The 27033-nt window shown below is 45.4% G+C and overlaps 1 protein-coding gene across 1 annotated transcript in view; it reads left to right on the top strand.

Annotated features, from left to right (window-relative positions):
• Positions 1-3726: 3726 nt before the first annotated feature.
• The window catches only part of LOC104626243 (cadherin-4), a 23525-nt gene continuing 218 nt past the window's right edge, over positions 3727-27033 (top strand). Inside the window, exons 1-8 of the mRNA XM_010294113.1 lie at positions 3727-3939; positions 9271-9524; positions 12948-13090; positions 17448-17681; positions 18782-19015; positions 23100-23239; positions 25165-25329; positions 26953-27032. Coding sequence (XP_010292415.1) covers positions 3727-3939; positions 9271-9524; positions 12948-13090; positions 17448-17681; positions 18782-19015; positions 23100-23239; positions 25165-25329; positions 26953-27032 — 1463 coding nt within the window. The remainder of the gene's footprint in view (positions 3940-9270; positions 9525-12947; positions 13091-17447; positions 17682-18781; positions 19016-23099; positions 23240-25164; positions 25330-26952; position 27033) is intronic.

Here is a 27033-nt window from a genome sequence, read left to right as displayed (position 1 = left end):
CGGTGAGAGGTGGGACGCCGCGTGCCGCGTGCGCTGGCTCTGGTTCTCTCGGCCTAGGGGACCTAGAGAGAAGGTGCAGCGCTTCCCAGCAGTCGTCGCTGTCAGGGGAAGGGCTCAGAGTCTAAGAAGAGGACTAAGATGCACTTAACCTTCTAAGTTAATCCATAGCTATAGGTCATAAAACACTGTCTTTCTCTGGGCAATTCAGCCCTCATAAACTACTTCTGCCTGTAACAAATGTTACATCATCATTGCAAATCTTGGAAACAACACAAAAATCTTTCCTGCAGACAGTCATGTGGGCCAGTCATTGCTTTCACGGCTTTTTAGCAAAGCCAGATAGAAAAAAGTAAGGATACTGGAAAAAAGGAATTCCCTTTAGAAGAAAGCCTGAATAATTATTTTTGTATTCATCCATCTCAATTCCACACCTCCCTAGGAGTGGCTGCAGTGAGATAATTGGTTTTACTCTGCCGTGCGTGGCTTTGCCACCCAGACTCCAGATTTATTGCACAAAGTCAAGTCATTGTGTGAATTCATCACTTGTCCCTCTCATCAATCCCTTTCTCCTCCGGAGTGATATTTGGCTACGTGTTTATATGTTGTCAGGTACTGAGTGAGACAAAAGACAAACTCTGGGACTAACCAGTTTTAGTATAATCTGATGCAACCTGAAAATCAGAATTAATTACTACCTTTTCAACAAGGCGTGACTTCAGATAGGCCAGCTCCAGAGGAATGAGAGAAGGACTTTTGCCAGCACAGGCTTTTGGAGGGGGGGGCAGAAAAAAGACCCTACAGAAATTAAGGATTTAAGAACATGCCAGGTTCAGAACAAATCCTTATCTCAGAAGGGAAGCGGTGTGTGTAACAATCAGCCATAGAAATCCTTGTGAATGGTCTTTTAAAAAGCACTCTGGAAATTAAGGACTTCAAATGCAACCATTGAAAGTGAAGCTAAATGAATTACAAGGGAATATGAGTAAATGCTACAAGTATAGGTCAAGCACTGCTTTATCAATCTTATGTTTACTCCAGCAGCTCCTCCGTTGCTCATTGTTTTACCTTGTTTGAATAGATATGATTCTCTTTATTTGAAAATCAATTGTAATCTTATGAAAGAAAACTTAGAGCACAGGGAATGCTGCAAAGCAGCACAGTGAAAGATGGCATTGTTCATTATCCTAAATTACTCCAGGGTAGGGAGGGAATGACGTTAAAGAAGTGTGGGTAGCTTTGAGCTGCCATCCTTCCTTTAGCAGATGTAATTTAATGTCATTACTTAATTTTACTAAAGGTAAAGACAATTGTGGACAATACACGTTACAGCATTTACTTATAATAATGGTAGTGGGGGAGTGTTAGAAGGAGGAAAGACAGGCTCCGGTTTGGATTCCCAGTAGCTGCTGAGCTGTAGCTGATGAAAATTGTTCTGTTCTTCATGGTGCATCTCTCCCAAGATTTGCTGCTTAACCTGAATAGCTTTGGATGGCTCCTTTGATTCCTGTGTTTGTACTCTGTTCTCATCAGAAAAATACTTGGCTTTATAAGCGTAATAGACAATGATGTCCACCCTCAGTGCTGCATAGGACCGATCATTCCCTAATGACACCTAATAGGTATCACCAACAACTGGATCAACTGCTGGATTGCTCAGTATTGGAGAGCATTGTGATTTTTACCCTAATGGAAAAGCTTTGTAGACTGTTACAATCTTCCTCCGGGCTTTATATTGAGATGTGTTTGTGTATTTATAATTTTTTATATACCTCATATTTTTAAAAGACGTCTTGTAGTAAACTTACTGCTACAGGCTGAAAACAGATGTGATGGCTTTTACAGAAGCTGCTGTACAATCTGTTGACAGTTGCATGGGATTTTTCCATGTACCCCAAACTCATTGGCAGCACTTGGGTTATTATCTGCTAGAGGTGTTCAGCAGCCTGTAGGACTGGCCCTCTTAAATGTCTCAAATACAGCTGATGGCTTGCTCTTGGTGAGTTAATTCTGTTTGGTTCTGCAGGGCACGAGCCTAGTAGCAACAGACAAAAAACGGTGGTCCTAGGTCAAAGATTTGAGATGGTTGCACAGAGTGTTTAACTGCTTTGAAATTACAGTACGACACCTTGATGTTAGCAGGGCAGCCACCTCCTAAAAGAGACTGGGGGCTCATCAACTTGTCATTGCTGACATGCCATACAACATTAATTTAACGTAATGGGCGATACCTAGTGTGGATTTAGTAAGAGACGATCCTACTTAACTAATCTCCTTGAGTTCTTTTGAGCAGGCTTCAGACAAGGTTGATAATACGAGTGTACATATGACATAATCTAATGGATTTTTCAAGAGGCTTTTGATAAATTTCCATATGATATTTCCCCTGCTTAAGCTGTGTGCCGCAGAGATTGCAAATTGGGCAAGAGAATGGGTAAAGAACGAATGAAATCACGGGAAATAAAGAGAGAAGAAGAGCTGTAGCGTGTACTGGAACTAGAATTATCCAGCAGCTTCCCACTGTCCTTCCCCACCATTCAGCATGGCTGGAAAGGGATGCCATCTGCATTCACTAATGAAAACTTGTCTAGGACAGGTGCATAACAGAAGAGAGGGCAAAATGCCATTCAGGAGACCACTAAAGGGCAAATTTAAATTTACATTAACGTAAGGCAGATTGAATATTTTTGCTGTCAGCGGTGGAATCATATATACTAAATATAAGTGCACATAACTGAAAGACTCCAATGGATGGGTATGGGTTAGGAGTGAAAAGGGACTCTTATGCTAACAAAGGAATGATTTATTATCATTTACATAACCTGGCATTTGTGCACATCAAAGGCCAGATTTTCAGAAGTGCTCTGCTCTGGCAGTTTGGGGCCAGGATTTCAGTTGCAGACTCGGAGCCAGCCGCTCCCATCGTTTCCCCAGTGTTTAATTTGCCATATGTCAATCAGAGTGTTGATTTGCAAGTGCTGCTAATAGGCGGTGCTGAGAGATAAGGACAGTTGAAAATTTGGGAATGTGTCTTACTGGCAGCTTTTGAGCCCCAAACGCTGGAAGTATTCACAGGCCAGGATCCCTGAGCAGCCCTATGATAAATCAAGGACTGGAAAGCAGAAAAGAATGCAGCTAATGCGTCGGGATATGCCTGAACTGGATGTGCTCCATGAAAATCAGTGCAAAATGAGAGAACTAAGCACCAGGAAAGGCTGTGGCAAAATCACAAGAAACACTTTAAATAATGAGACAAAAATCAAATCAAGGGCAAGAAAGAAAGAAAATGAAGTAAAATCACTGAAGAAGCAATAAAATGCCATCACTGAAATCTGAGTGAGGCAAAATACCTCAGGTTAAAGGGACATACTAAAAAATGCACATTTTAGTCTGCCATTTTTACCTGCTGTTGACAATTAACTGTCTGACTGCTGTAACGGAATGAGTATATCAAGAAAATTTTTTGTTCATTTACTTTGAGCATTTGCTGAAGGTTGGGCAGTGGCTGAGTGATAGTGTGTTCTCCTTTGGGCTGAGAGGTGAAACTAAGCTTTGAAAGGGTTGGAAAAAATATTCAAAGAAAAAAATAGGAAAACCAGAAGTGGGAAAGGGATGGGTTGCTCATAAGATATAGCCCTGTGGTCCTCTTCGTAGGACTGATGTCCCAGTCAGTGTGCTGATGTAGGGGAGAGGGGAGGTGGCCATGAGGACCAACAGAAACCTCCCACCATGACCATTCCTGTCTTTTATTTGCAGTATTCAGGAGAAGTTCCTGAGAACAGAGTGGAGGTTGTGGTGGCAAATCTGACAGTGATGGACCGGGACCAGCCTCACTCCCCCAACTGGAATGCCATCTACCGCATTATCAGCGGAGACCCCTCTGGCCATTTCACCATCCGGACAGACCCCATCACCAACGAAGGCATGGTAACCGTTGTGAAGGTAAGGGGGAAGCCAAAGCCAATCCATATTTGTCACCCTTTCAGCTAGCTAAAGCTACAAGGGTTGCCAGAAGCCTGTCGTTACTTCATGCCTTTTCTACCTAGGAATGCAAGTGCTCGAATCTGGTTTTTTCCCATCTTTCTCTGTGCAGGAATCCTGAATACTTTTACTTCAAGCATATGCCCCTGGTTCTGGGTTTTCCAACTCAGCCAATCCCACCATAAGCTTTCATAAACTCACATGCTGAAGGCTTTTCCCAGCACCCGAGCCTGACCTCCACGCCCTGCTCCTCCTTAGCTTTTTGGTCACAGAAAGAGGGAATGGCTCCTGGGCTGTGCAGCCCTGCCCTGCTTGGCAAGTTTAGGGCAGAGGCTGCACCTTCTACGTTTTGAGCCCGAAAACTCCCCGTTAGCTGTGAATCAGGGGTAGCGTTTCACTGCAGGGGATCAGTCAAGTGATCTTCTGTGAAAGCAGGGAGTGCAGGAGAGATTTCAGGAGGAGTGAATTTCCTGGTAACAGAAGGAAAGGAGATATTTTCCTCCGATTGAGTTGCTTGGCAGAAAAAAATTGGAGAAATTTCTCTTTTCCCAGCATCAAGCGATACACGTGAGGGACAGATCCTCAGCTCAGAATAGCACCATTCAAGTGAAAGCCAATCCTCAGGTTAGATCAGCAGAGGATCTTGTCCAGCGGCTCTGAGAAATAAGACTGTAAATATCCACCGTCCCTTCTTTCCTCCGTCGGTCAGCTTCAGCATTAGGAGAGCTGGAACCCTCAAGATACCTGCAGCAAGTATCAAATTCTGTTTCCCCCCTTGCCTCCAAACAACATGACTTTATCTTCATTTGAGCGTTCACTTCCCTTGCCGTTACTGAGGCCAACAGCTCAGGCAGTGAATGCTTCTGCAGTCATTACAGCCAGAACATAACCGGATCCATTTGGCATTCCCTGAATCTCTTCCCAGACAAGATGCCTATGGATGCCCCCTCTGACTACCAAAAAAAGTGAAGGCATCACGAATAGGCTGCTGTGATTTGTAGCAGCTCGCACGACACGCGCTGTGCACTGCACCTGAAAAGGATAATACATGCTGTGACGGACAAAGCCTGCATCTTTTGATAAGTCTGGCCTTCTCTAACAAAAAGTTCTAATCAACAGCTTAGGATGAAACACTAATGTTTAAAGAGCAAGGTGATTTAAGAATAGCTCGTTGTTGAAAAAAAGAGCCCCACTCCCTTGTAGCTAACAAGCTGCAGTCATTCTTAATGCATACAGTTTGGGTATTAGGAAGAACGACATCGGTGAAATGCCAGCGAGGTTACGCTGGTAGGAACGTGTGAGCTTGTGAGCCTGTCCTGCGCGCTGACCCTTAGGCTATGTGTGTGTGTCTGCAGCTGCCACTTTGCTGAAACTTTACAGGAGACATCATCCTACCTGCTAGGTGGTATTTCAGCGGGATCCTTTTATTTATCACTCTTTATTGCTCTGTAATGACAGTTGACAGCCTTATCTGGTGCAACATTACAAAACCTCTTCAAGCTTAGCATTAGTTCTAGACACATGTGTATATGGATGCATATGTGTATGTAAATACACATGTATCCATATGTATATGTTTTCTGCTTAAGCAGAAAATATTCAAGGTAGTAAAATGCAACAATTTAACTTCCATTGATAGCAGCAACCAGTCCGAAGTCAAAATGCCAACGTTTTCACTGCGAGCCGGGGAGGACCCCTTGTTCTTTATCTAATAAAGTGTCATAATTGTAGTTTAAGGCACATCAAAGTGAACAACAGGGGATTTACATGATCATCACTGCTGCACAAGGACTTCTGCATAATGAACCATCCCTTATTCAGAACTTGCAGGCAAAAAGCAGGGCAGATTTGTCAAGACACCATTGGTGCTGGTGTTGACTTTCCACTGCTGTGTAACCCACAGTGATCACAATGCAAAGAACCACGGGAGAATCCCATCTTGTCAAACTGAGCTCAAAGCTTGAAATTGCGTTGAATGTCTTCACTATATAACCTCACCTGATCCTCCTGGGCCCAGAGGTTTCTTACCCTTATCAAGCCGGGAGGCTTTTTGGTGTATTTTCAGCAAGGAGAATGAATGAAATTGCTTGTGATTAAATTTTCATCGTGAAGAAGGGAAGACTTAGGATTCCACCTTCTTCTTTGAAATATTTTGTTCGCTGTTAATAACTGAGTATGCTTAAAGATTCAGGGAATGTATGCACATCAGACTGGGTGGCTGGTCAGAGCTTGTTCTTTGCGGTGTGGGAGCAGTCTCTTGCTGGTTTGATCCCTGATGTAGGTTGAAAACACAGGAAAAAAATAGTCAAGTAATGAACCTTTTGTTTACAGACCCTGCATGGCTGAATTTTCATGTGGCTCTTTGAAGCTGTTTATACATAACTCCCCACTGCTGCTGCAAGCAAAGGGGTTTGCATCTGGGCTAGGGCAGTTGCAGGAGCGGCGCAGAGAAGGGTGTTCCATGAAGAATCCCAGCAGTTTGGGGGCCAGAAACGGAGGGCCAGAAATGTTTCTAAACCAAGAAGCCCTTTGGAGTTCAGATGATGCTCATGGGGGCCATTTTGCAGCCACTCTCAGCAAAACCCCATCTGCAGCTCCAGTCCAGTTGCCAAAAGTGTAATATTGCCTTTTTCTGTTCATGCCTTTGCAAACCATTTCCGTAACTGTGCAGGACCCTAATCTTCAAAGAAAGCCTTGATCAAGGGGAGAGAGAAACTTCCCACTCAGATGAGACACTGCAGACTCTGGAGACCATCTCCAAGAGCAGCAGTGACTGCCCTGTGGCAGCTGGCTAAGTAAAATGTTATTATACACTCTGCATGGATCAGAGCTCTGAATTTATAATGGAGATGCTTCTGAAGCTTCCGTTATTATTTGCCTCAACAATAACATAAGGCAAATTTGTTCTCTTCAGTTAAAAGTACCTTGAGAAAAGGAGGACACGTGGCGAGCCCTCGGTTTGCCACATGTCAGGTCAGAGAGGCTAGTGAAGGAGGAGGATGTGCAGCATCTTCAGGAGGATGTTTGAGCCAGATCAGACACTGAATGTCCAACAAGGGGTACCTGCAAAGGTGCTACTTTTTGATTTTATGTCACGTGTTTCTTGGACATGAAATTAAAAACTAGGCGACAGTCCAGCACCTCCTTGTTCCAGATGTAGCGGCTCCATGTGTTTTTGCTCCTGCTGGTGGCCGGATCAATATGCTGCATTTTCAGTGAGGTGCGTGGAGATGGAAGGGGTTGGTGCAGTGTGAAGACCACGGCGTGCTCTGTGCACCCTTATCCTCAGAGGGAGGCAGTTTTAGGGAGCAGAAGTATGAACTGTCCTGGTAGAAATTGCTTATTATGGTGTGACAGAAGTTCTGCTTAGGGCTGGCTGCAAGGGGCTCCTGTCCCACCGGGGACAACAGCACAAACACAGCCGTGAAGACACAGGCTCTTGATTTTACCTTTTTTTTTGCAACAAAATATGGGAAATGTGACTCAGATGAGCACAGAAGAGAAGGCGGCAGATCGGCTCTCTCTTGTAGACTGAAGCACGGTGGATACCATGCCACCATGTGGCACCGATGCCTGCAGGACAGTCTGTGGGATGGGCGTTACTGGTGACCCCAGTCCAGCCCCGCTCCCTGCACTGCTTTTCTGCAGCCCTGGCTTTGTTGCTCCCAGAAGAGAGGTAAGGAAGCTGAATGAGCAGCTCTACATTTGGAGGGGAAGAAAAACCACTCCCTTGCATCAGGCCACATCCTAGCAGATCCGTGTGTGGTCAGTGTGTCCTGTGCATCATCAGGCAGGGAGCCCGGTGGTTTCCTGCACCAGTCTCCCCTGGAGCTCCTCAAATCGCTCCCCCAGCTCCATCTGAGCCCCTGCGGGGAGAAAGGTGCAGACTGGCTGTGGGCAAGGTTAGCAAACAGGCCAGCACAAATTAAAAAAAAATGAAGACTGGAGGAGTATGAATTAGAGGAGTGTGAAAGAAATTGAGGAAATGCATTAGTCAAATTGTTTCAAGGCCTTGAATAGTGTTTAAATGGGAACTTTTATACCATGCATCTTTTTTGAATGTGGTACAAGCCTGTGAGTCAGTGCTCGTGGGTGTACTGGGAACCTTTATGCTTCCTTTTATTTATTAAATGTTGGCCCTGCCTGTCAGGAAACTATTTAGCAATCGGAACATTTGCACTTCAATTGAATAGAGATTCCACTGTTTTACCTTTTGCCCCTGAAATCTGTTTCTCTTATGTAGCCTCCTATGATTTGATTTCTCTCTTGACAATACTGAGTTTTAAACAGAACACGGAAGCCAGATCTTGCTGGTGTAAATCAGTACAGCTCTACCGAAGTCAATGTAACTGGCATTTTACAGCGTGAGAGTGTTGCTTTGCAGGCTCAGCGCTGGAGAAGGTATTAGGGAGAATGGTTATGCTTCTAAATTCATAAATTACAGCAGAGCATTTTTTAACAAGCAGAGGTGTGATCCTGCATAACTCAAGCCTCCCTGGCAGATGATTAGCGACTTCCCTCATAATAATTAGTGGGATGGTTTAGAAATTATTATTATACTGCAGTTCAGTCAGTTGTGCCAACAAAGGCTTTTCACTGCTTCTGGCTCCTCAGACACACCGTCTTTACGTGCGTGTTGAAAAGAGATCTGTGGCCACCCAACAGCGTAATGCATCTATGGGAGCGTGCAGGCAACCTCAGGAGATCATGAGGCGTCTTGCAAGAGGACGAGAGGTCCCACTGGAAGGACTGCCTGATTAGCAGGACCAGGCGTTGTTCCTTGCAGCTCCACCTTTGCTTATAGACTCGCTTAAGAGGAAGAATGAAGAGCACTTCAGGCTCATGAGTCCCCACAGACTGTCCTAGCTACTTAGCAGCTTTAAATGCTATTAGCACTGTTAAGTACCTGTCCAGTCCCTCTTAACAGGCTCCACTTGTTGCATTCAGAGCAGCCCATGGTGGATTTGTTCATTCAATGCTCAACTAACACAGGCAGCTTCTTTTTTGGAACCCACTTAGCATTGGAACGAAACGCAGGGCAAATCCTCCCCACTGTTTGCATTTTTTACTTTGTGGGTTTTTTAAACTATTTGACCCTCCAAATGCTGGAAGGCCAAATCCTCCACCGGATTGAAGCTGGTCTGGATTTACACCTTCAAAAGAACTGAGCTCAGGAGGAAACGAGATGAAGCAATGACTTTGATATCATCTGCCTTCTAAATCTTGCAGCTTTCAGCCAGAAGGTAGGATTTATTCTCTGCTTGGCTCTATACTTGCTTGTTTGTGTTTTAGGCAGTCGATTACGAGATGAACAGAGCTTTCATGCTGACAGTGATGGTATCAAACCAAGCTCCTCTGGCCAGTGGCATCCAGATGTCCTTCCAGTCAACAGCAGGAGTCACCATTTCAGTCACAGATGTCAACGAAGCACCCTATTTCCCCACGAACCACAAGTTAATCAGGCTGGAGGAAGGGGTGCCTACGGGGACAGTCCTGACAACGTTTTCAGCGGTGGATCCCGATCGCTTCATGCAGCAGGCAGTAAGGTGGGAGACCAGGCAGCCGAGTGAGCTCATGTATAGGAGGGGGATTTCAGCTGCAGAAGCTTGGGGAGCAAAGCAGCTGAAAGCTAATTCACAAATGAGCTGATGCAATATGAGTAAAATGCTTGGCAGTTACTTGCACCCTCAGTTGAGAGCTTGCAGAGTACCCACAGGCTTGTAAAGTTGCAGTCCTCCTCCCCCTAAGAAAACCAGGCTCTGAGGAGCTGGGTCCGGGAGGACAGAGTTGGAGCCCACGTTACTGCCTTGCAGAGGGGCAGTTTTCAGTTTCAGGTGAAAGCAGTCAGTAGCAAGGGGTCCCTGTGTTGTTACAAAGAGAGAGGTCAGGGCTGCATTGCACTGTTTTGTCTCTGCCTTCTCAAGAATGTTTTGACCTATATTGTCCATGCACTTTATAAATACAAAAGGTTTAGAAAAAGGCAGCTTTGTTATTTCAGTTTTACAGGGGGCAGAAACTGAGGCACGGAAAGTGCCGGGGATAGAATTCCGAAGGGAATGAGTGGGATTTTTAATCACGTCTTGTGTTGCTTCCAGAGGATTTAGGTTCAACCTGGCTTAAAGAGCACAGTACAAGAGGAGCTGTCAGCCCAGTCAGGGCAAGGCTCACTTGGTTACAAACAGTTGCTGACCAGGCTTTTAAGATGCCATATAGTTAAATATTGCCCAAGCAGTCAAACGCCCATGCACATGCCATTGGCACGTGGTCTTTATCTGACTAATGCCAGTCCATATAAAGCACTTCGTGCCTGCTCTGCAGTCAGCCAGGTTTGTTCTGACCTTCCCTTTCCATTCAGTCCAACTGCCAAACCTACCTCCCCGTTAACTCCTTTCGCTGTGAGTGGGATTCAGCTGACAAAGTTTTAGCCTTCTGAAGTCAGGCGCTTGGTCTCAGCAGTTTCAGATTGGATTTAGTCCATGCTGTGACCAGGAGTATGTCACCCGCTGTGTTTTGTCCCGCCCAGGCAGACTGGGGACTTAATCCACGGTCCAGGACCGGACTTGCCTTCCTACCGGGAAATACCTTGGCACAAAAGTGTGCATGAAAACAAGAGTCCTTGTGACACCTTTCGCAAGTATTTCAGCCTCTACCTGTGCAGTCAAGAAATGCATTTCCTGCTCTTAGATACTTCTGCATCCACAGAATTTTGTTTCTTTTTTAATTCCAGTCTGTAAGGCCCACAGTATTTTTGGCGAAACACAAGCGTATGACATGACCACAGCCAAGGCCACTTAAACTTACATCAGTTGTGGCATTTCATGTCAGGAAGAGTTTGAAATATTTCACCTGGCACAGAGCTGTCTGCTCTGGAAAACGGTAGTTTATTCACTGCCCCATCTTGTTGTCTTTAGACAGGTATCGCGGCTTTTGAGGAGAGAGACCATCCTAACTAACAAGCCAGTTTTTCTCAAATTCTTTTTTAAATTCTGGCCTTTGAAGGGTTTTTATTTCCCTGACGTCTGTACCAAGGCTGGTTTTCAGAGGAGAGAACAGCTCATTTCTGATCGAATATTCCCTCTAACCCGGAGGTGGATGATCTGTAATCCGAACGAGCATCTGCCATTTCTGGGAGAAGGACCGGCTCTACTGAGCCGTTCCTGACATTGCTCAGTGCATGTGCAGGGTCTTGTAAGACTTTCTGTGGATATGAACAGCCAATTAATTGAGTTGTTTCTTCCTGGGACTTCTAGGACACACATTTTGTGTATCTACCAGCACTTCATTTTCAAACCCAAGTACAATCTCTCTTACCCCCTTTTAATCAGGACAGCCCAATGCCAAGGCTTTGTAAGAAGCAGTGGGGCATTGTTGGGGTCCTGTCTTTGTGAGCTATGCAAAGAATATTTTGGTTTTTCTTCACAGTTGGCATTGGTGAGTTAGGAAGAAAGATATCCAAAAAGCTGAGCCTACAGATCCATGCTAAGCATTTTGCAGAGAGCTGATCCAGCTGCTAGAGCCTTGCATGCAGTTTTCAGTCTCTCTCTAAATATATGATGAAATAAAGTTTTTACAAATAGAAGATAAGGAAGCAGGAGCATCTCCAATTAAGGCACAGCTTGGAATGGCCAATGTCAAACCTCAAGTTATCCTCATTAGCCACAGACACATTCACAAAGCCAGCTTTGAAACTGGATCCCTGGTCATTTAGCAAAGGAGTCTCACAGTAGTGATATTAAAAAGAAATGAAAATATCCCAAAGAGCCTAGCTCCATGAAATGTAATTCTTTCCTTTGGCAAGGGCTTGTGCAGCTGTGTATTGCTTTCCTGCTCACATGGATTGACGCAGCTCAAGTTTCAGTTTGAGTTTCAGCTTCAAACAGCCCATTTCTGGAAAGGGATATTCACCAGAAGCCATAAGTAGTCCCACCTGTGTATCTAACTACAAAAAATTTATATAAAACTATCAGCAGGTCTGAGTTACCCGTGAAATAAGCTCAGCTTTTGTTTGCTTGCTTCAGTAATTTATAGTTTGGCCATTTATAATAAGGGTCCATTTCAACTCAAACTGTACAAAACTGAGAGGTAGAAATCAAAAGCAATGAATAACATAAAACCAAGAAAACAAGCAAGAAAGGTAAACACTACATGATGATCTGGAGAACATGGAAAAAGTTTGCCCAGAGCAAACCATGCTCTTAGCTGGCTGCACAGGCCATGAACAGACTTGGGTTAGGAGTTGACTGAGGAGGGAGGTGAGCCTGTCGTTGGGTCCTGCAAGCCCAGGGCACACTGGGGACCACCAAGGGGACCCCCTTGTCGCTGCTCTCTTTGAACCTCCCACAAGCATAGGATCATCTTACCTGCTATTTCAGGAGCATATAAAAATGTTTCAGGAGAGCAGACCTGAAATTGCTTCACCTGTGGGTCCACACCTTAATACAGCTGTGAGTTCCCATTATAGTTGAAGATACAATTCTGATACAAAAGAGTGGCCTGAAAACTGCCTTTCTCCAATATGGTATTTCCCAAACTGTTGTTTATTAGTGATGGGCGGAAAACAGGAATATGCATGGGTTTAGAGCAAGAGCTGTTTTAGGAAGGGCAATGTTAAGAGAAGGAGAGAGCGGGATTCCATCCTCTAATTCAGGCATATGAGTGCAGTGGTCATTGCAAACCCCATTTCTCCTTGCCTGCAGAGACCTTGGGCTCTGTCCACTCCTAGCAGCAGGAAGCTGGCATGTAAGTGGCACTTAGTGGAAAGAAGAACTGTTAAAATGGAAGAAATACAAAAACTGAGTAATTGTAGGGGTCAAAAAACGAACACTCAATTAGTGTTTTGTTTGTCAACAAAACCAGTTAGCCAGGGTCCTTTGAATCATGGGTCAGGAGTCCGGAAAAACCTTATTTCAAGCAATATTAAGGATATGTCAGTGAAAAGACTGCCATGTATTTATTTCCTTTCTCTGTAGATACTCTAAGCTGTCAGATCCTGCAAACTGGCTGAACATTAATGCCACAAATGGTCAGATCACTACTGCTGCTGTCCTTGATCGAGAGTCAGACTACATTAAGAATAATGTCTACGAGGCCACATTCTTGGCGGCTGACAACGGTGAGCCCAGGCTTCACATTGTTCATGCTTCAATAAGACTCTAATGTGATGCATTAAGAGAAATGATGCCCTGACAGAGTTGTCAGTATAAGTTATCTTTTTCCCAGGTTTTTATGGTCAAAAATGTGAAAGTGGGACGGGAAATTGCTGGAGTAAATTAAATGTGCACAGTATACGGAGAGTGTTATTAAGGGAAAGGGAGGGCAAATGGAAAATCGATTTGGGGAGTTCAGTGTAGCAGCGTAGCCTGAACTTAAAAAAATATCAAAGGGATGTGCTCTCCAAGGGCTGCCGAACACACCGGTCCTGGTAATCGTCCCAAAGGCACTGATCAGAGCATGCAGGAAACCTTCCATCAGGAAACCAGAAATAATTGTAGGGGATGGCAGGAAGGTATTAAAAATAAGCCAATCCATTGAACTGCTGTGGCTTTCATGAAAGGTGTCCATCTGTCTGTCTGTCATCGGAGCTAATCCCTCTCTGTCCGCTACCATTTCTGAAATGTCCAGCCATCATCAGAGTGTCTGGATCCTGGTGTACTTTATTATCAAAGTCACTGAGGCCAGTACAGATCTTCTCGTGGAGAAGTCCTGTTAAGGCTTGCTCTTCTCCACTCGTTAAAGATCACACAGTGCTTTTGGTCAAATTAGCACTGTGAACCTTAGCGCTGCCCTCACTCAAGGGCAAGCAGTCCATTGCTGCTGCCCTGGATTTCTCTTCCTAATTCTGATTAGAAGGAGTTGATAACTTTATTGCTAACCATACCTAAATGTGGCCATGCTGTTATGTCATTCATCAGTTCCTCCAGTTGGAAAAGGCTCTGTGGAGGGCTTAGTAGCTTCCCTGGGCAAGGAGAGGGCCTTCATCCCCTCTCCCACCCTCACCTTCCCCCTACAGGGTGCTGGGCACTCACATCAAACCAGAGCCATGCTTCACCAGCAAAATCAAGTCTAGGCTTGGCTGTGAGCACCTAAGTATGTTGCTTATACTCTGTAGGTGCTTTCAGGACAGTGTTTGTGTTAGGTCGTGTCATCCCTCAGGCTGAAGGGTGCTGTGCCCATTATGAGCGGATACGGTGGTGTTTGCAGGGCTAATGAAAACTGGCTCCCTCTGGGGTTTCAGGTGTCACATCAGTCATCGCATCCTGGGTCACAGGGGCAAGGCAAACTCATGGAGCAGTTCCAATGCTGAGTAGCAGTACCAAGAAGCAAATTTTGCCCCTTCTTTGTGACGCCAATGGTAGGACTGATGTGGTCCCACAGTCCCATCCTAAGCTTCCCCTCTATGAAGACAGCCAGGGCAGTGAAGTCCGAAATAGTATCAAGGTGATCTAGCAGCATTCATCTGCAAGAAGCACAAGGTAAAACAGGTCAAATGAGTTGGACAAAGCTATTCACAAAAGCAGTGGTAGAGCTTGAACCCATCAAACTAATCCTCGCCATCTGACCTTGCAAATCCCAGGCACTAGGTACAACGTGATTTGGAGTTAACCCCTTTCCTTGGCTTCCATGCTGATGCTGCAGTGCATCAGCACCTCCACATCCATCATTCAGCAGCTCAGAAAGTGGGGACCTAGATAAATCTCTTTATTCTGAAAAATTAATCTATCACTGGTATATTGCAGACATTAAAATGCACATAAAGCAACACCTTATTTAAAATTCTGTCTAGAGTGCTTAGGATAACAGCTAAAGTTTCATCTAGGCTAACAGACTCTTTCCACATTTCTCCCAAGTTCCAGGTTCTCTGGCATCACATATTCATCAAAAAAAGGCTTTGGGTTGGGGGTTTTGGTGGGGATTTTTCTCTCTGTCTTGAAGAAGCAGCAAATCTTATTTCCTTGAAGTTCTTTTTGCTGTTTTCAGTATATGATAAATAGGAAATTTAGCCAAATACTCCTTGAACATGCTCTCTTTCTTTCCCTGGGCTACAGTGCAGAGATAGTCACTTTAAGAAAAGTCTCGGCTGCAATGGAAGAGGGGGAAAGGGGGAATCCTAATCAACAGCATATTTTTAGCCTGGTTTCCCAGGAGAGAGAGGCTCTTGGACCACACTGTGTCTACACAAGCGTGGAGCCTGGCAGTGTTTGAACCCTACACCCAGTTTCAGCCAATCTCACAGGGAAGCTGAGAACTCAAGTGTTCCAACAGGTTTCATAAAATGGGGAGCTGAGTAGGGGAGAGAGAGACTCTAGAGCTGAGGGAAGCAGGGTCCTGCCCCTCCCTCAGTATCAGAGCACCCCATGGGAGCTCACCTTTGGGGCCCAGTCCTGTAGGAAACCAGGCTGCCTTAGTGACCCTGCACGCAGGTTCGTGCTTTTCTGCAAGCACACAATGACAAGAAGATGCCGGTTAGCCACAGGCACAGTTTAGTTCATTTCTGCCGTGATTTCTCAGGACAGTGGCCCAAGTTCCTCAGAAATTTTTGCACAAGCAGGACGGGAGTAACTGCTGCTTGCAGCTGACCATGAAAGCCAGTTGGCTTGTACCTTGCTCCAGCAATGCCAATGCTGGCACTGTGAAAAAGGCAATGATGGAGAACGCAACAGTTAAATGTAGATGTAGCAACTGTATATTCCTTTTTCTTTTGAAATACTGTCATTAGTATTTCAATCTTAATTTCAAGGAGTGGACCAACTTCTTCACTGGAGTCAGTGGTGCTATGGTAGTCCTCACCAGTATAAACTCCAAGGATCCTTTGTAGCACATGAATACCTGCTCTATCCACAGCCTTGCTCTCTCCACATAAGACAGCTGAAATAATTTGAAATGTTCCATAGTTTGTAGTACTTGGACATTTAAAAAATTGTCTCCATTTCTCCTGAGACTGCCCCAGAAGTGCACTCAGGAGCACAGAGAACCAAAAATACCAGGAACTGGAGCCCAACAATACCCAATAGCCCTACAAAACTGCATTTGTGCGTGCGGCAATTGCAGGTTATTTCAGCCACATGCCAGTTAGTGCCTCCCAGGACTGCTAGTTTGTGTTTAGTCTACCTCAGAGGTTAGAGTGTGGGCCTTGCATTCATCCCAGGAGATATTCTAGGTAACATGAAAACAGTGAAATCACTTCGCTTGGTCCTGAAAGTCAGTGTTCATGTTCAGCCCTGGTATCCTGATGGGCTGTGTGTCTCTCCAGAAACTTTCAAGGCTGATCAAAGACTTTGTTTTAGAGGGAGACCTACCCCATGCTTACTAGATGAAAGGATGGGATCAGTGATTGAAGAGCTTATGTAGGAACCATGAAAGAAGGATTTTCAGGGCTCCTTCAGAGTTTTCAAGGCTCCCCTGAAAAATGAAGCAGAAATAAGAAAGGAAATGTAGGAAGGAAAGCCTGTGGAAGCAGCAGCAACATTTGAAAGCCCAGCGGGGAAGTGGTTTGTGTAGCTTTATATCCAGCACTGGGAGGAAGAGCCAGGACAGAAAATACAAACTTAAAAAAAAATTGCCAAAGCAACGCCATGCCTGAGAAGGGAGGTGGTGGGCAGGCCAACACGGAGCTGCCAGATGTATGTGTGGAGAGAGAAATTAAAAATACTGCACCATTTCTGGGAGGACTTTTCTCTCTTGCCAGGGCAGGTGTTACTTTGTGTAAGTGGCCATTAGTCAGACAAATGTGGCTTTTCATCAGTGAGGGGCTGGAGGACCAAGACTGCTGTGCTGCAGGCAACTGCTGGTTGGGACAAATGTAGAGAAGATGAAGAACTGTACATTGGGACGTACTGCTGCTGCCATGGGTTAGTAGCATCACCCAACACGTTTGGTGATGGTTAGCTCATGCCATAGGCTTTGAGCAAGGACCTTTCCCCACTAAAGCTAGGGCTGACTGTGGGATGGGCTGCAGAGCTGGGCTGGCTTTGAAGCGGTGTAATAGTCTGCAAGTCTAACAACTGGCTAGCAAGTGCTACAGTAAACGCTGACCAATGGATTATGCTGCTTACTCTTGTTTCCCTCCAAGCCCTCTTCTTCCTCTTGTTAGCTATCTTTCTAATGGTTTTTCCTCTTCAAAACAGCCATTACCAAAATTTGCACTAGCAGCTTGGCATCACCTCCTCGTATTTTTAGAGTATGAGTAAGGACATTGCTGTAGGCTACAAATCTGCAGAACTCAACTTCCAAGTTCTGCTGGAGCGAAAAACAGCAACATCAGGAGGCTTGGGGAAGTTTTAATAATACCTCTTAAAGCAAGGGACCATGAAAGTGCAGTATGTCCCGAATAAGCTCCAAGGAGGGAGCATGAAAATCCTGGTTTATTGAAATAGGAAGGCAGAGAGGGGGCTGGTCTGTGGTGTTGTCATTCCCATGACTTCTCGAGTGATGGTCATCGGTCCACGTTCGGCTCTGCCTCTCCCATTCAGGTATACCCCCCGCAAGCGGCACTGGCACTCTGCAGATCTACCTAATTGACATCAACGATAATGCTCCTGAGCTCCTGCCAAAGGAGGCACAGATCTGTGAAAAGCCAAACCTGAATGTCATCAACATAACAGCCGCGGATGCTGACATCGATCCAAACGTTGGGCCCTTTGTCTTCGAGCTGCCAAGTGTGCCATCTGCAGTGAGGAAGAACTGGACCATAACGCGGCTGAATGGTAAATGGGGCAGGCAATCCTGAGGACATTTGGACTCTGATTCACTAATGAGGCCACGTGCAGTTTCAAACTTCTAAACTTTCCTACTTTTTTATCTGATTTTTATTTTTTAAAGCACATTATGGATGACATTATAGACAAGATAGTTAATCAGAAATGATTTGTATCAGACCTGCAGCATAACTCTAAGAGCCTTGGCACTTGGCTTTCTTTAATGCAGTTCATAATTATGAACAGTTATCAGTAGTGAACAGAGTATAAATCATCCATAATAGCCAAGGGAAAAAAAGCTATTATCAGTCTTCCTTATGTTCCGGTGTAATTGTCATAAGCCACAATCACGATCAATGTTCATTTCTCTGACCATAATTGCATAAAGGCAGCCTTTTAATTTACCATGGAACCAGGAGGGCTAGGTAAGTGTGAAGATTACCAGTATGTGATGGATTTTCATATTACAGCACGCAAATGCAAATGGCCCTAATTGTTCCTCTTATTGGTAGTTTCAGCAGAGGATGGAAAACATCATGGAGCCATGGGCTGGTTTTGGCTTCAAAGCTGGTCCCACTCACTGAGGTCTGCAACCTTCTGCCAGACCAGGGGCAGCGGCTTGTGGCCTCACAGCTCGGAGTTCAGTCCCGCAGGTCTTGTATCACAATGGAAGGGAACACGAGAAAGATTACCTGGCTGAGCATGTCATCGATGGGTGACAGGCTTCCCAAAAATCCCAAGGTGGGAGGGTGTGTGAGCATTGGGCCTGCACGGTAGCCAGGGGCAGCCCCGACCCAGGGAGCATTATCCATGCTTTAGTATTTGCATTTTGTGCCATTTTAAATGCACGCAATTGGATTTGCAAACAGCATCAAGGTAGGTTAGTGCAGCAGTGAAAACACTCGGTATTTTGCAAAACACAGGTCGATCGTTGGCGAACCTGTTAGGGCAGAAGTCTGAAGCTATCCTGCCCAGGTGTGTTGTTGATAACCTCTTCTTCAGGACTAAGATGACTGCTCTGGCAGAGGAGCCCTGCCTGTACAAGTGTGGCTGAAAGGCTCTACCACAGTGTCTGTCATCTGTCTGTCCATCTGTCTTGGTCTCTCCAGGTGATTACGCCCAGCTTAGTTTACGAATCATGTACCTGGAAGCGGGTGTGTATGATGTGCCGATCATCGTGACGGACTCGGGAAACCCCCCCTTGTACAACACATCCGTCATCAAAGTGAAGGTGTGCCCGTGCGATGAGAACGGCGACTGCACCACCATCGGGGCGGTGGCTGCAGCGGGGCTGGGCACGGGTGCCATCATCGCCATCTTGATCTGCATCATCATTTTACTAAGTAAGTACCGCGGTGGGTGACGCTGCTGGGAGATGCCATGTTTCCCCTCCTGTTTCCCGTTGTCCCATTTCTATACACAGTATTTTTCAAGAGCCGTGCAAGCTCCGTGCAAGGGACAGAGCCGTGAGCTTTGGGCTGCGGGGGTGGTTCACATGTCTGCATTCAAACCTCCTTCCCTGCAGTGTCAGGCAGTCGAGCTGGAGCATTCTCTGCGTGCGTTGGACGTTTCTTTCTAAGACTTCCAGTAGCTTTACAAACATCATTACACCTGACAACATCTTGTAGGTAGTGTGTGTGTTATGATTCTCCACATTTTTCAGGAAAAAAGTTGAAGGACTTGTCCAAAATCCTGTGGCAGACTCCCCCATAGCTCTCAGATCCCTGGCTGGCTGTGGGTATACTGGTTCCCAGTACCAGATGCACTGGTTACAAGAGTCTGGTTAGTCCTTGGCAGAGCCTGTACGTAGCTGTAATTTTCTGGTTGTTCACAGGGAAAGAAGAACAGTAGTTTTTCCCATAGCTTGTAAAATGACAACAGATTGGAGAATTGAGGTGGATTGTGAGTGTTTTTAGAGGAAGGATCTCCAGTTTGTCAGGAGCACTGAAGGGCTGGGGCTGCATCACAGAGAAGGGCTGGCCATCCCTTTGCTCAAGGCTTTCATGAGCATTACCAATGTGTGCACACACTTAAAAATAAAAATGATGTCATTATGACTTGAAGCAGGAGTTGGCACAGTAGGAATAGATAAAAACGAGCGCTGAAATGAACAATGAGGTAAATATTCATCAAGAAACACAGGATGAAACCATGGGACTCCCATTAAAGCTAATGGGAGTTATGGTGCTAAATCACATTTAATATTTACCCCCAATGTGTTTAAACAGAGAGCAGACAGAGCAACGTATGCTACAAATGTCACGTAATGTGGATACGATATGGTACATTAAGAAAATGGGTCATCTCTGGGCAAACATCCACCCTCCTGGGCCAGCGATGGGAATGTATTGTTGTATAATTGATTTACTGTTACCAGTCTGGAGAGCGAGCAAGAAAACTGAGTGTTTGAGACTGTGCAGTCCCCGCTCCTCATCCAGCCCATCTGAGCGGGTAGAAGCATCCCCACAATGCACAATTTCTGTCCTTCATTGGGTTTGGGGTCCCAGTAGCAAAACGGTTCAGGCTGCTCCCTTCAGCAAGGTTATTTCTGTGAACACATCACAACCGCACACCCAGAAGAAGATGTGGTGTTCATCAGTCCCTTCACTTTTGGTACGCTGGGTCTTGCAGTTGGGCTGCTGCCAGTGGGCTAAAAGTTTGCACTGGAAGCCACAGAGGTAATAAAACAGGGGACTTCTTTTTGCTGCTCTCATATAAATCCAGTGCTAAAATATGATTTAAACAGTTGAAAATCCTATTGACTGAAATTAACTTCAGCTGAAAGACATTTGATTTAAGAGATTCCTCTTTTCATTTTCAGATACATTATCCCACTTTAAATTATGGTTTTTATTACAAAAGCTTATTTTTACATTCATTGTAATTCTAATTGACTTTTTTTTTATCTTCAAGAGCTGCAAAGCACTGTATCGGTGATGAAAAATATAATTTGCGATGAGCAGTTTTCCAGTTACATCCTTCCAGCGTTTTGCTTCCTTTCTATCTGTTTTGTATTGTGACCTCTGAACAATAGCCTGGAAAAAGGAAGATGCGGGATTTTTTGTGCTATTTGTCCATTTTAGAGTCAGCAGGTCAAAGTTTGATGGCTGTAAAAGGAAGGAGCAGCAAGGGGACAGATCTGAGGTTGCTCAGGTGAAGGAAGTTTCTGGCTTTACCTTCGCTCAAAGGTTTTTTCGTCTTCCTGATACCTGATGTATTAGCTGCACGAATAACACATTTAGAAGAGCAATGCAATGAAAAATTTTGAAGGGTGAAGACAATAGATTTCAAGGAAAACTACATGCAGAGTGAAAATGGGTCTAACAGCAGTAATAGCACTTCCCGTGCTGCAGAGTGAATAATAGGAAGGAGAGTGCACTACATCCGCTATTGACACTTTGAAGGTCTTTTTTTTTTTTCAAGGTAGATGTAAAGGCGTTAATGGCACAGTTTTTTCCACAAGTGCATGAAAAAGTAGCATTAAAAAAAAATGAAAGAAAAAGATAAACCCTGGTAACCATTATAATATTGTCTTTATGGACTAGGCAGGTATCTTGTTGTGAGAGACTTGAAAAGGAACAACGAGAAAAGGACTTCAATAGTCTACTAAATAGCTGAGGTTTTATATTGCAGAGAAGAGTTACGTTTCCTTTCCTTATCTTTTTTCTCTCTTGAATAGATCTAGGATAAGCATTAAAGAAATGCTGAACTATCTGAAAACAATTCTGTTAGCTGGCAGGCAGGGATGGCAGCCAATTGGCACACAATGGCAGTAATTAGCTGTCCGGTCCTCTTCTGCTCACTTCACTGAATTCCTGTTGGGTATAAACACTTTGGTGCTGCGAGGAAAGACTCAGATCCTCCTAACCATCTCTCCACGCAGTGGGGCTGCAGGCTGGGCCGCCCACCTGTGTCCCCATGGTCTGGTCTCTTCTCCATCCCTGCCCTCAGTGAAGTGACACCAAGGTTCCATGAAGAGGCAAGGGAAAAGAAAACCCTGCAAAGTATGAGACGATGGAGAACAGCAGTTGCTTGTTCTCTTTATGCAACTAAAAAACACGAAGAGAGTTGGGGATCTTATGTCCTGCCTGGGTTCAGTTGTGTTGGCTGCGTTGTTTTGGCACAATCAAGGGTTGACCTAAGTTAAATGAACCTGGGCCACACGTTCCCACCTCCGCTGTCTGTTCATTTCTCCCTTCTCCTGCAGATTGCCACCATCACAGCTTCATGTGTGGCTCACGTGGAGAACGGAGGGAAAGCAGACACAGGGAGGTGTGACTGGATCAGCTGCCTGGGCTTAATGTCATTTTTGATGGCCTTATTTGCAGCTACTGAGTATGAGAATGAAAACTAATGTATTAACAGGTTCTTGAAGAAGACAAGGTCTGGTTGCCTTATGTTAGTGGAGACTTCAGTTCCCAGCGCAAATTCCATGCAGTAAGTCACAGGGAGCGCCCAGCCTCTGGGATGTGGGTGGCCCTTTGAAGGAGGAGGTTGTGGAGCAGGGAGAGCATTCCCTTTGGGTAAACTTGTTTAAGTGGGGGGAAATTGCCCATGATTCAAGACCTGTTCATCCATCTCTGTTACCGTACTAAGAGAGGTTAGCCAGGGCCTGGCAGGTGAATGCTGATGCCTGAGGAGGTTGGCTCTGCGCTACCAGATTTGCCCTCCTTGTTCTGCGAAGCCAGCCCCGTTCTCTGAAAGGATTTCAAATGATCTTAGCTTTGCTTTGCAAGTCAATGGCCAAATGCATACGCTTCTGTCCTGGCTAATGTGATCTTGGAAGTCTAGAAAGCCTCCTTCCCTCACCAAGGAAGAGCCCAAATCGAATTGCGCAACCTGGTATCACCCACCGTCCCCAGCCCAGTTTTGCGTGGTGTACTGCAGACAACAGCAAAACGGCTGCCAGGGCCAGGCTCACGGCCTGAACGGGCATCGCTGTGTCACGCTGAAGGCGCTGGTCATCTGTACCTGTTTGCTTCTCAGCACCTCTGCAGCTCTCTTTCCTCCACCTTTATTCTATGTCCCTGAATAAAATAAAGGTGGAAATCTAATCCTGAAAATTCAGGGTTTAGATCAAGTATTTTCAGAAAGCGTCAGTTTTCACACTTTCTGTTTGCTTTTCCTTTGATTGTGGGTTTGACTTCTGATTGATAAACATCAGCTCAGTCAGCATTCGTGGTGGATCTTAAACAAATGTCTGTAGTAAAGGCCTGTCACAGTATTTACAGCTCTCACTGATCTCTCCCTTATAAATTACAACACGCGATAGGATAAAATTGTTTTCCTCTTGCTAGCGGGCAGTGAGGTTCTCCACAGCGGAAGCGGGCAGCTGAGGCGTTGGGACGCGCCACCACGCTCTGGCACACGCAGCCTGGCCTCGCGCCGTGTGAGGGCCTGGCTCACCCCGCTGCTTCTCCGTTACAGCCATGGTTCTGCTGTTCGTGGTGTGGATGAAACGCCGGGAGAAGGAGCGCCATACCAAACAGCTCCTGATTGACCCCGAGGACGACGTCAGGGACAATATTCTTAAGTATGATGAAGAGGGAGGTGGAGAGGAAGACCAGGTGAGAAGAGCCCGCAGGCTGTGGCCAAGGAGCAGCTAGCTGTGCAATTACACTCTCAAAAAGGCAGAAGCCACACTATTTTCACTAAAGAACTTGCAAAGGGTTGCGTTCACCGTTGATTATGCCCAGGCAGCTTTCTTGCCGTCCCCAGTGTGGCCTGGGCACGGGAGAGAGCCAGCTTAGGTCCCGCGTGTCGCTGGGGCACCATGCTGTGCAACAGGACCGTGCAGGGAGGCCGGTGCGACATGGATTTTGCTACCCCCTACGCCAGCTTCCTGGGGAAGGACTGTAAATCAATCACTGATGCTCATGTTCAAACAATATTCCTGGCATTTTGGTCATTAAAATTGTATATTTTACCATTCCCCATCAGAGATCTTAGTAAAACCAGCTAGCAGCTACCACCCTCCCCCGGACCTGTGGCTGCAGGCACTTGCCTTGGCTTGCTTGAGCGTAGAGCTTCTCTGGGCTTTCCCTGCGTTTACTTAATTGTCTCTAATGTGCCTTTAATTTCTTTTAATTTCTGGATGTGGTTCGTGAGAAATGTCTAAATACATTTGAGGATTTTCTTTTTCACCGCGAAGCGTACAGTGGCAAAGCTTTGCTTGGTGACAGAGCCCTAAGCCACAGTCTGCCTGAACGCGTCAGCTTTTCTGCAGTGGCTTCTTTTTACAGACACCGATGCTGATGTTGCATGAAAACTTCCTTGGCCTTGCACTCCTGGGATGTGCTGTCCCTCTGCTACGACTGTATTTTCTCAGCTAAAATAGTAAAGTTTTGTCTCTTACATTTAAGTCACTTATTTTTATTTGTACCTAACACAAGTGGAGCCCATGACACTCTCGTATATGACGTTCACGCAAATTATGCGACTCTGCTTCGTATAATGGCTTTATTCTTGGTTGCTTAAATGGACTGCATGGTTCATGGGTCTGTGCATGGTTGCTGTCAGTGCGTCCTAAGGTCAGTGCTTGGGGCTGGTGCTTAAGGAGTAGACAAAACCGCTGCAGCACGTCCTGCCGCGGAGGTCCCGGTGGCATCCGAAGGTGAGCGGTGGGTGAGCCTGGCGAGAGCCACCGCAGGGAGCTGAGGCAGGGACTTTGCCCAAAACTTGAGAAATTCTTATTCAGTGGAAAATTCCTTGCAATTAGCATTTCTTTTTTCTTGTCACTGGCAAGTTATTTATAAATATTGCTCCTGGAGATTCAATCATCTCCATCTGAGCACAAGAATAGTTTTACTGGTAGAACAAAGTACTGTTATAAGCATTGAAACTAGCTGAAGTATCTGGTTTCAGGCGACTACAGTGTAGGCTTAAATATTTTACAAAGAATTCGTTAAAAATAACAGCAAAGGAAGAGCAGCAAAACACCATTACCTACATGAATGCATTTTTAATGAAATATTACCTGGTTCTCATTCCTTGATAGAAACCTATTCTTTTGGGATTTTCCACAAGCAGAAAGAACATAATTACTTTGAAAGGCGTACATGCATAAATGCAATATACATTTTAATGCTTTTATTTCTGTACAAATGTAATTGCAATAATATGTCTACCAACACTGTGTCCTTATATTATGTATTTCATCAAAAAATTATGCACATACCTATGCATATGCAACTGAAGCCAATTTTTATCCCAAATATTTAGACACTGTTTAAAATATTCAGAAAGTATTTAAATATTTGATTTAACTTCTGTTTTAAGATATACTCTTAGAAGGTCAATTGTATGAGCTACTCAGAGGTGAGGTTCATCTGTAATTTAGATAGTTAGAGGTGCTACGTACCCGGGGATAAGATTTCCCATCGAACTTCAGCTGAAATAGGATTACACCCCTTGACTTGTTTGTACATTGGGTGAGTAGATGATCTGAAGGAAAAGCTCTTGGTTTCACTCTGTGCCTTTCCATTTGTCACAGGATTATGATTTAAGCCAGCTCCAGCAGCCAGAGACCATGGATCACGTGCTGAACAAGACACCTGGAGTCAGAAGAGTGGATGAAAGACCTATTGGTGCTGAACCACAGTATCCTATAAGACCAGTAATCCCACATCCAGGGGATATTGGTGACTTTATTAATGAGGTATGTTCTGTAGGGCATCCTGTGTCACATCTTAAAAGCTTGAGCAGCCAGCCAACATCAGCTCTGCAACGTTTTCCTGGCCACATGGACCAAGTGATAGTATTACTCACATGGGGAGTTTGATCAAAGCCAGGGGAACGATTGGCATGAGCAAAGGATGCAGGACTTGGCCTAATAAAGGCACCGAGGCTGTAAAAAAGCCAAAGTGCGAACAAAAAGCCTAGGATTTCTGACTCCTGGATATTACAAACACCATGCTTTTCAGCATGTGGGCAGTGTAACCTGGTCCCGCTCTCCCTTGGATTACTACAAATATTGCAGTTGCTGTCAGTAAAAACATTGTCTGGATGTGGACAAAGGAATGTCGTCCTGGTGGGGAGGCAGTGGCAAGGCAGCTGCATGGTTCACAAAAGCCAAAGGTGCCATTTGTGGCTCCTGGACCTGTAAATATTTCACCAGTCTGTGTCTTGCCCTAGTAAGCTGTTTGGTCTAAAACCTCAAAGAAATTGCAGAACAGAGAGATTCATCTCAGATCGTAGAGGTTTTCTTTATGTTATGTTAGATTACCTTTATCTGCTTGTACAAATATCTGTCCATTTAGTATTTCTTATCTCATCTTTAGTTTTGATTGATTGAGTGGTTACAAACCAATCAATGCATTATTTCCTCCGAGAGAAAACACACCATCCATTTCCTCAGTCAGAAAAATAAATGTTACAGCAATTTAATTCTATTATTATAACCATTTCCTGCTGTGCCTTTTCTCATTTTCATCATTAAAATTCCTTTTTTCTTTGTTCCTGCCCATCCTTCACGCACACATTTACACACACATTTACATACATCCGTGCACATGGAGACTCGCTCTTAAACGCGCTCCGGCTGCTATTCACTGCAGTAAAACCTACTCCATCTCCCCACGCCGAGACCAGGGTTTCTGAAGGTGTGAATGCAGAACATCTTGCTTTATTGCAGGTCTATTCCACTAGGCTTTTCCTGACCTGGGCTGCAGCAAAGCAATTCTTTTTCTCCATATCCCGAGGCCCTTTCTGTGGCCTGCCTACACTGCTGCCTGCAACGCACGGGAGCAGCAATGCTTCCCAGCCCTCTGCCCAGGATTTCTCACCCCAAGTCTCTCCTATTTGCAGAATGTTTGCTAAGAGTGGGTTTTTTTTCCCCTAAAGGAATCAAACTTAAAATGATGGTTACCGGTAGGAGAGGGTGCTGTTCGTTCTTTCATTGGCCAAGCTGGAAATCTTAACAGGCAACCCCAGAAAGGACACGCCATCCAAAACTGAACGCTTTCCAGATCCAGAGCTGGATCCTTGGAAATAACTCCCCTCCCTCTCCAGCCGGCTCTTTCACAGAGGTGCTGGGAGTCAGTGGATTTTCAGCTGGGGGCAGCTGGGCGGGCTTCACCCGGGGAGGCAACCAGGATGGGGAGGCCCCAGGACCCTCATTTTGTCCCCATCCTCATTTAGCTTTTCACCATCCTCTTTGAGCTTTGCTGCAGGGATCCCAAGCATCCCACCAGCCCGGACCCTTCCCCGAACGCCCTCCCTTAGCACCGTCACCATAAAACCCCGTGGCGGGTATTAACGCCGTGTGTTTGCCCCCCGCAAGGGCCTGCGTGCTGCGGACAACGACCCCACGGCCCCCCCCTACGATTCCCTGCTGGTCTTCGACTACGAGGGCAGCGGCTCC

Source organism: Phaethon lepturus, unplaced genomic scaffold (assembly GCF_000687285.1).
Source record: "Phaethon lepturus isolate BGI_N335 unplaced genomic scaffold, ASM68728v1 scaffold33399, whole genome shotgun sequence".
NCBI classification, from domain to species: domain Eukaryota; kingdom Metazoa; phylum Chordata; class Aves; order Phaethontiformes; family Phaethontidae; genus Phaethon; species Phaethon lepturus.
This window is presented reverse-complemented; position numbering and strand designations above follow the sequence as displayed.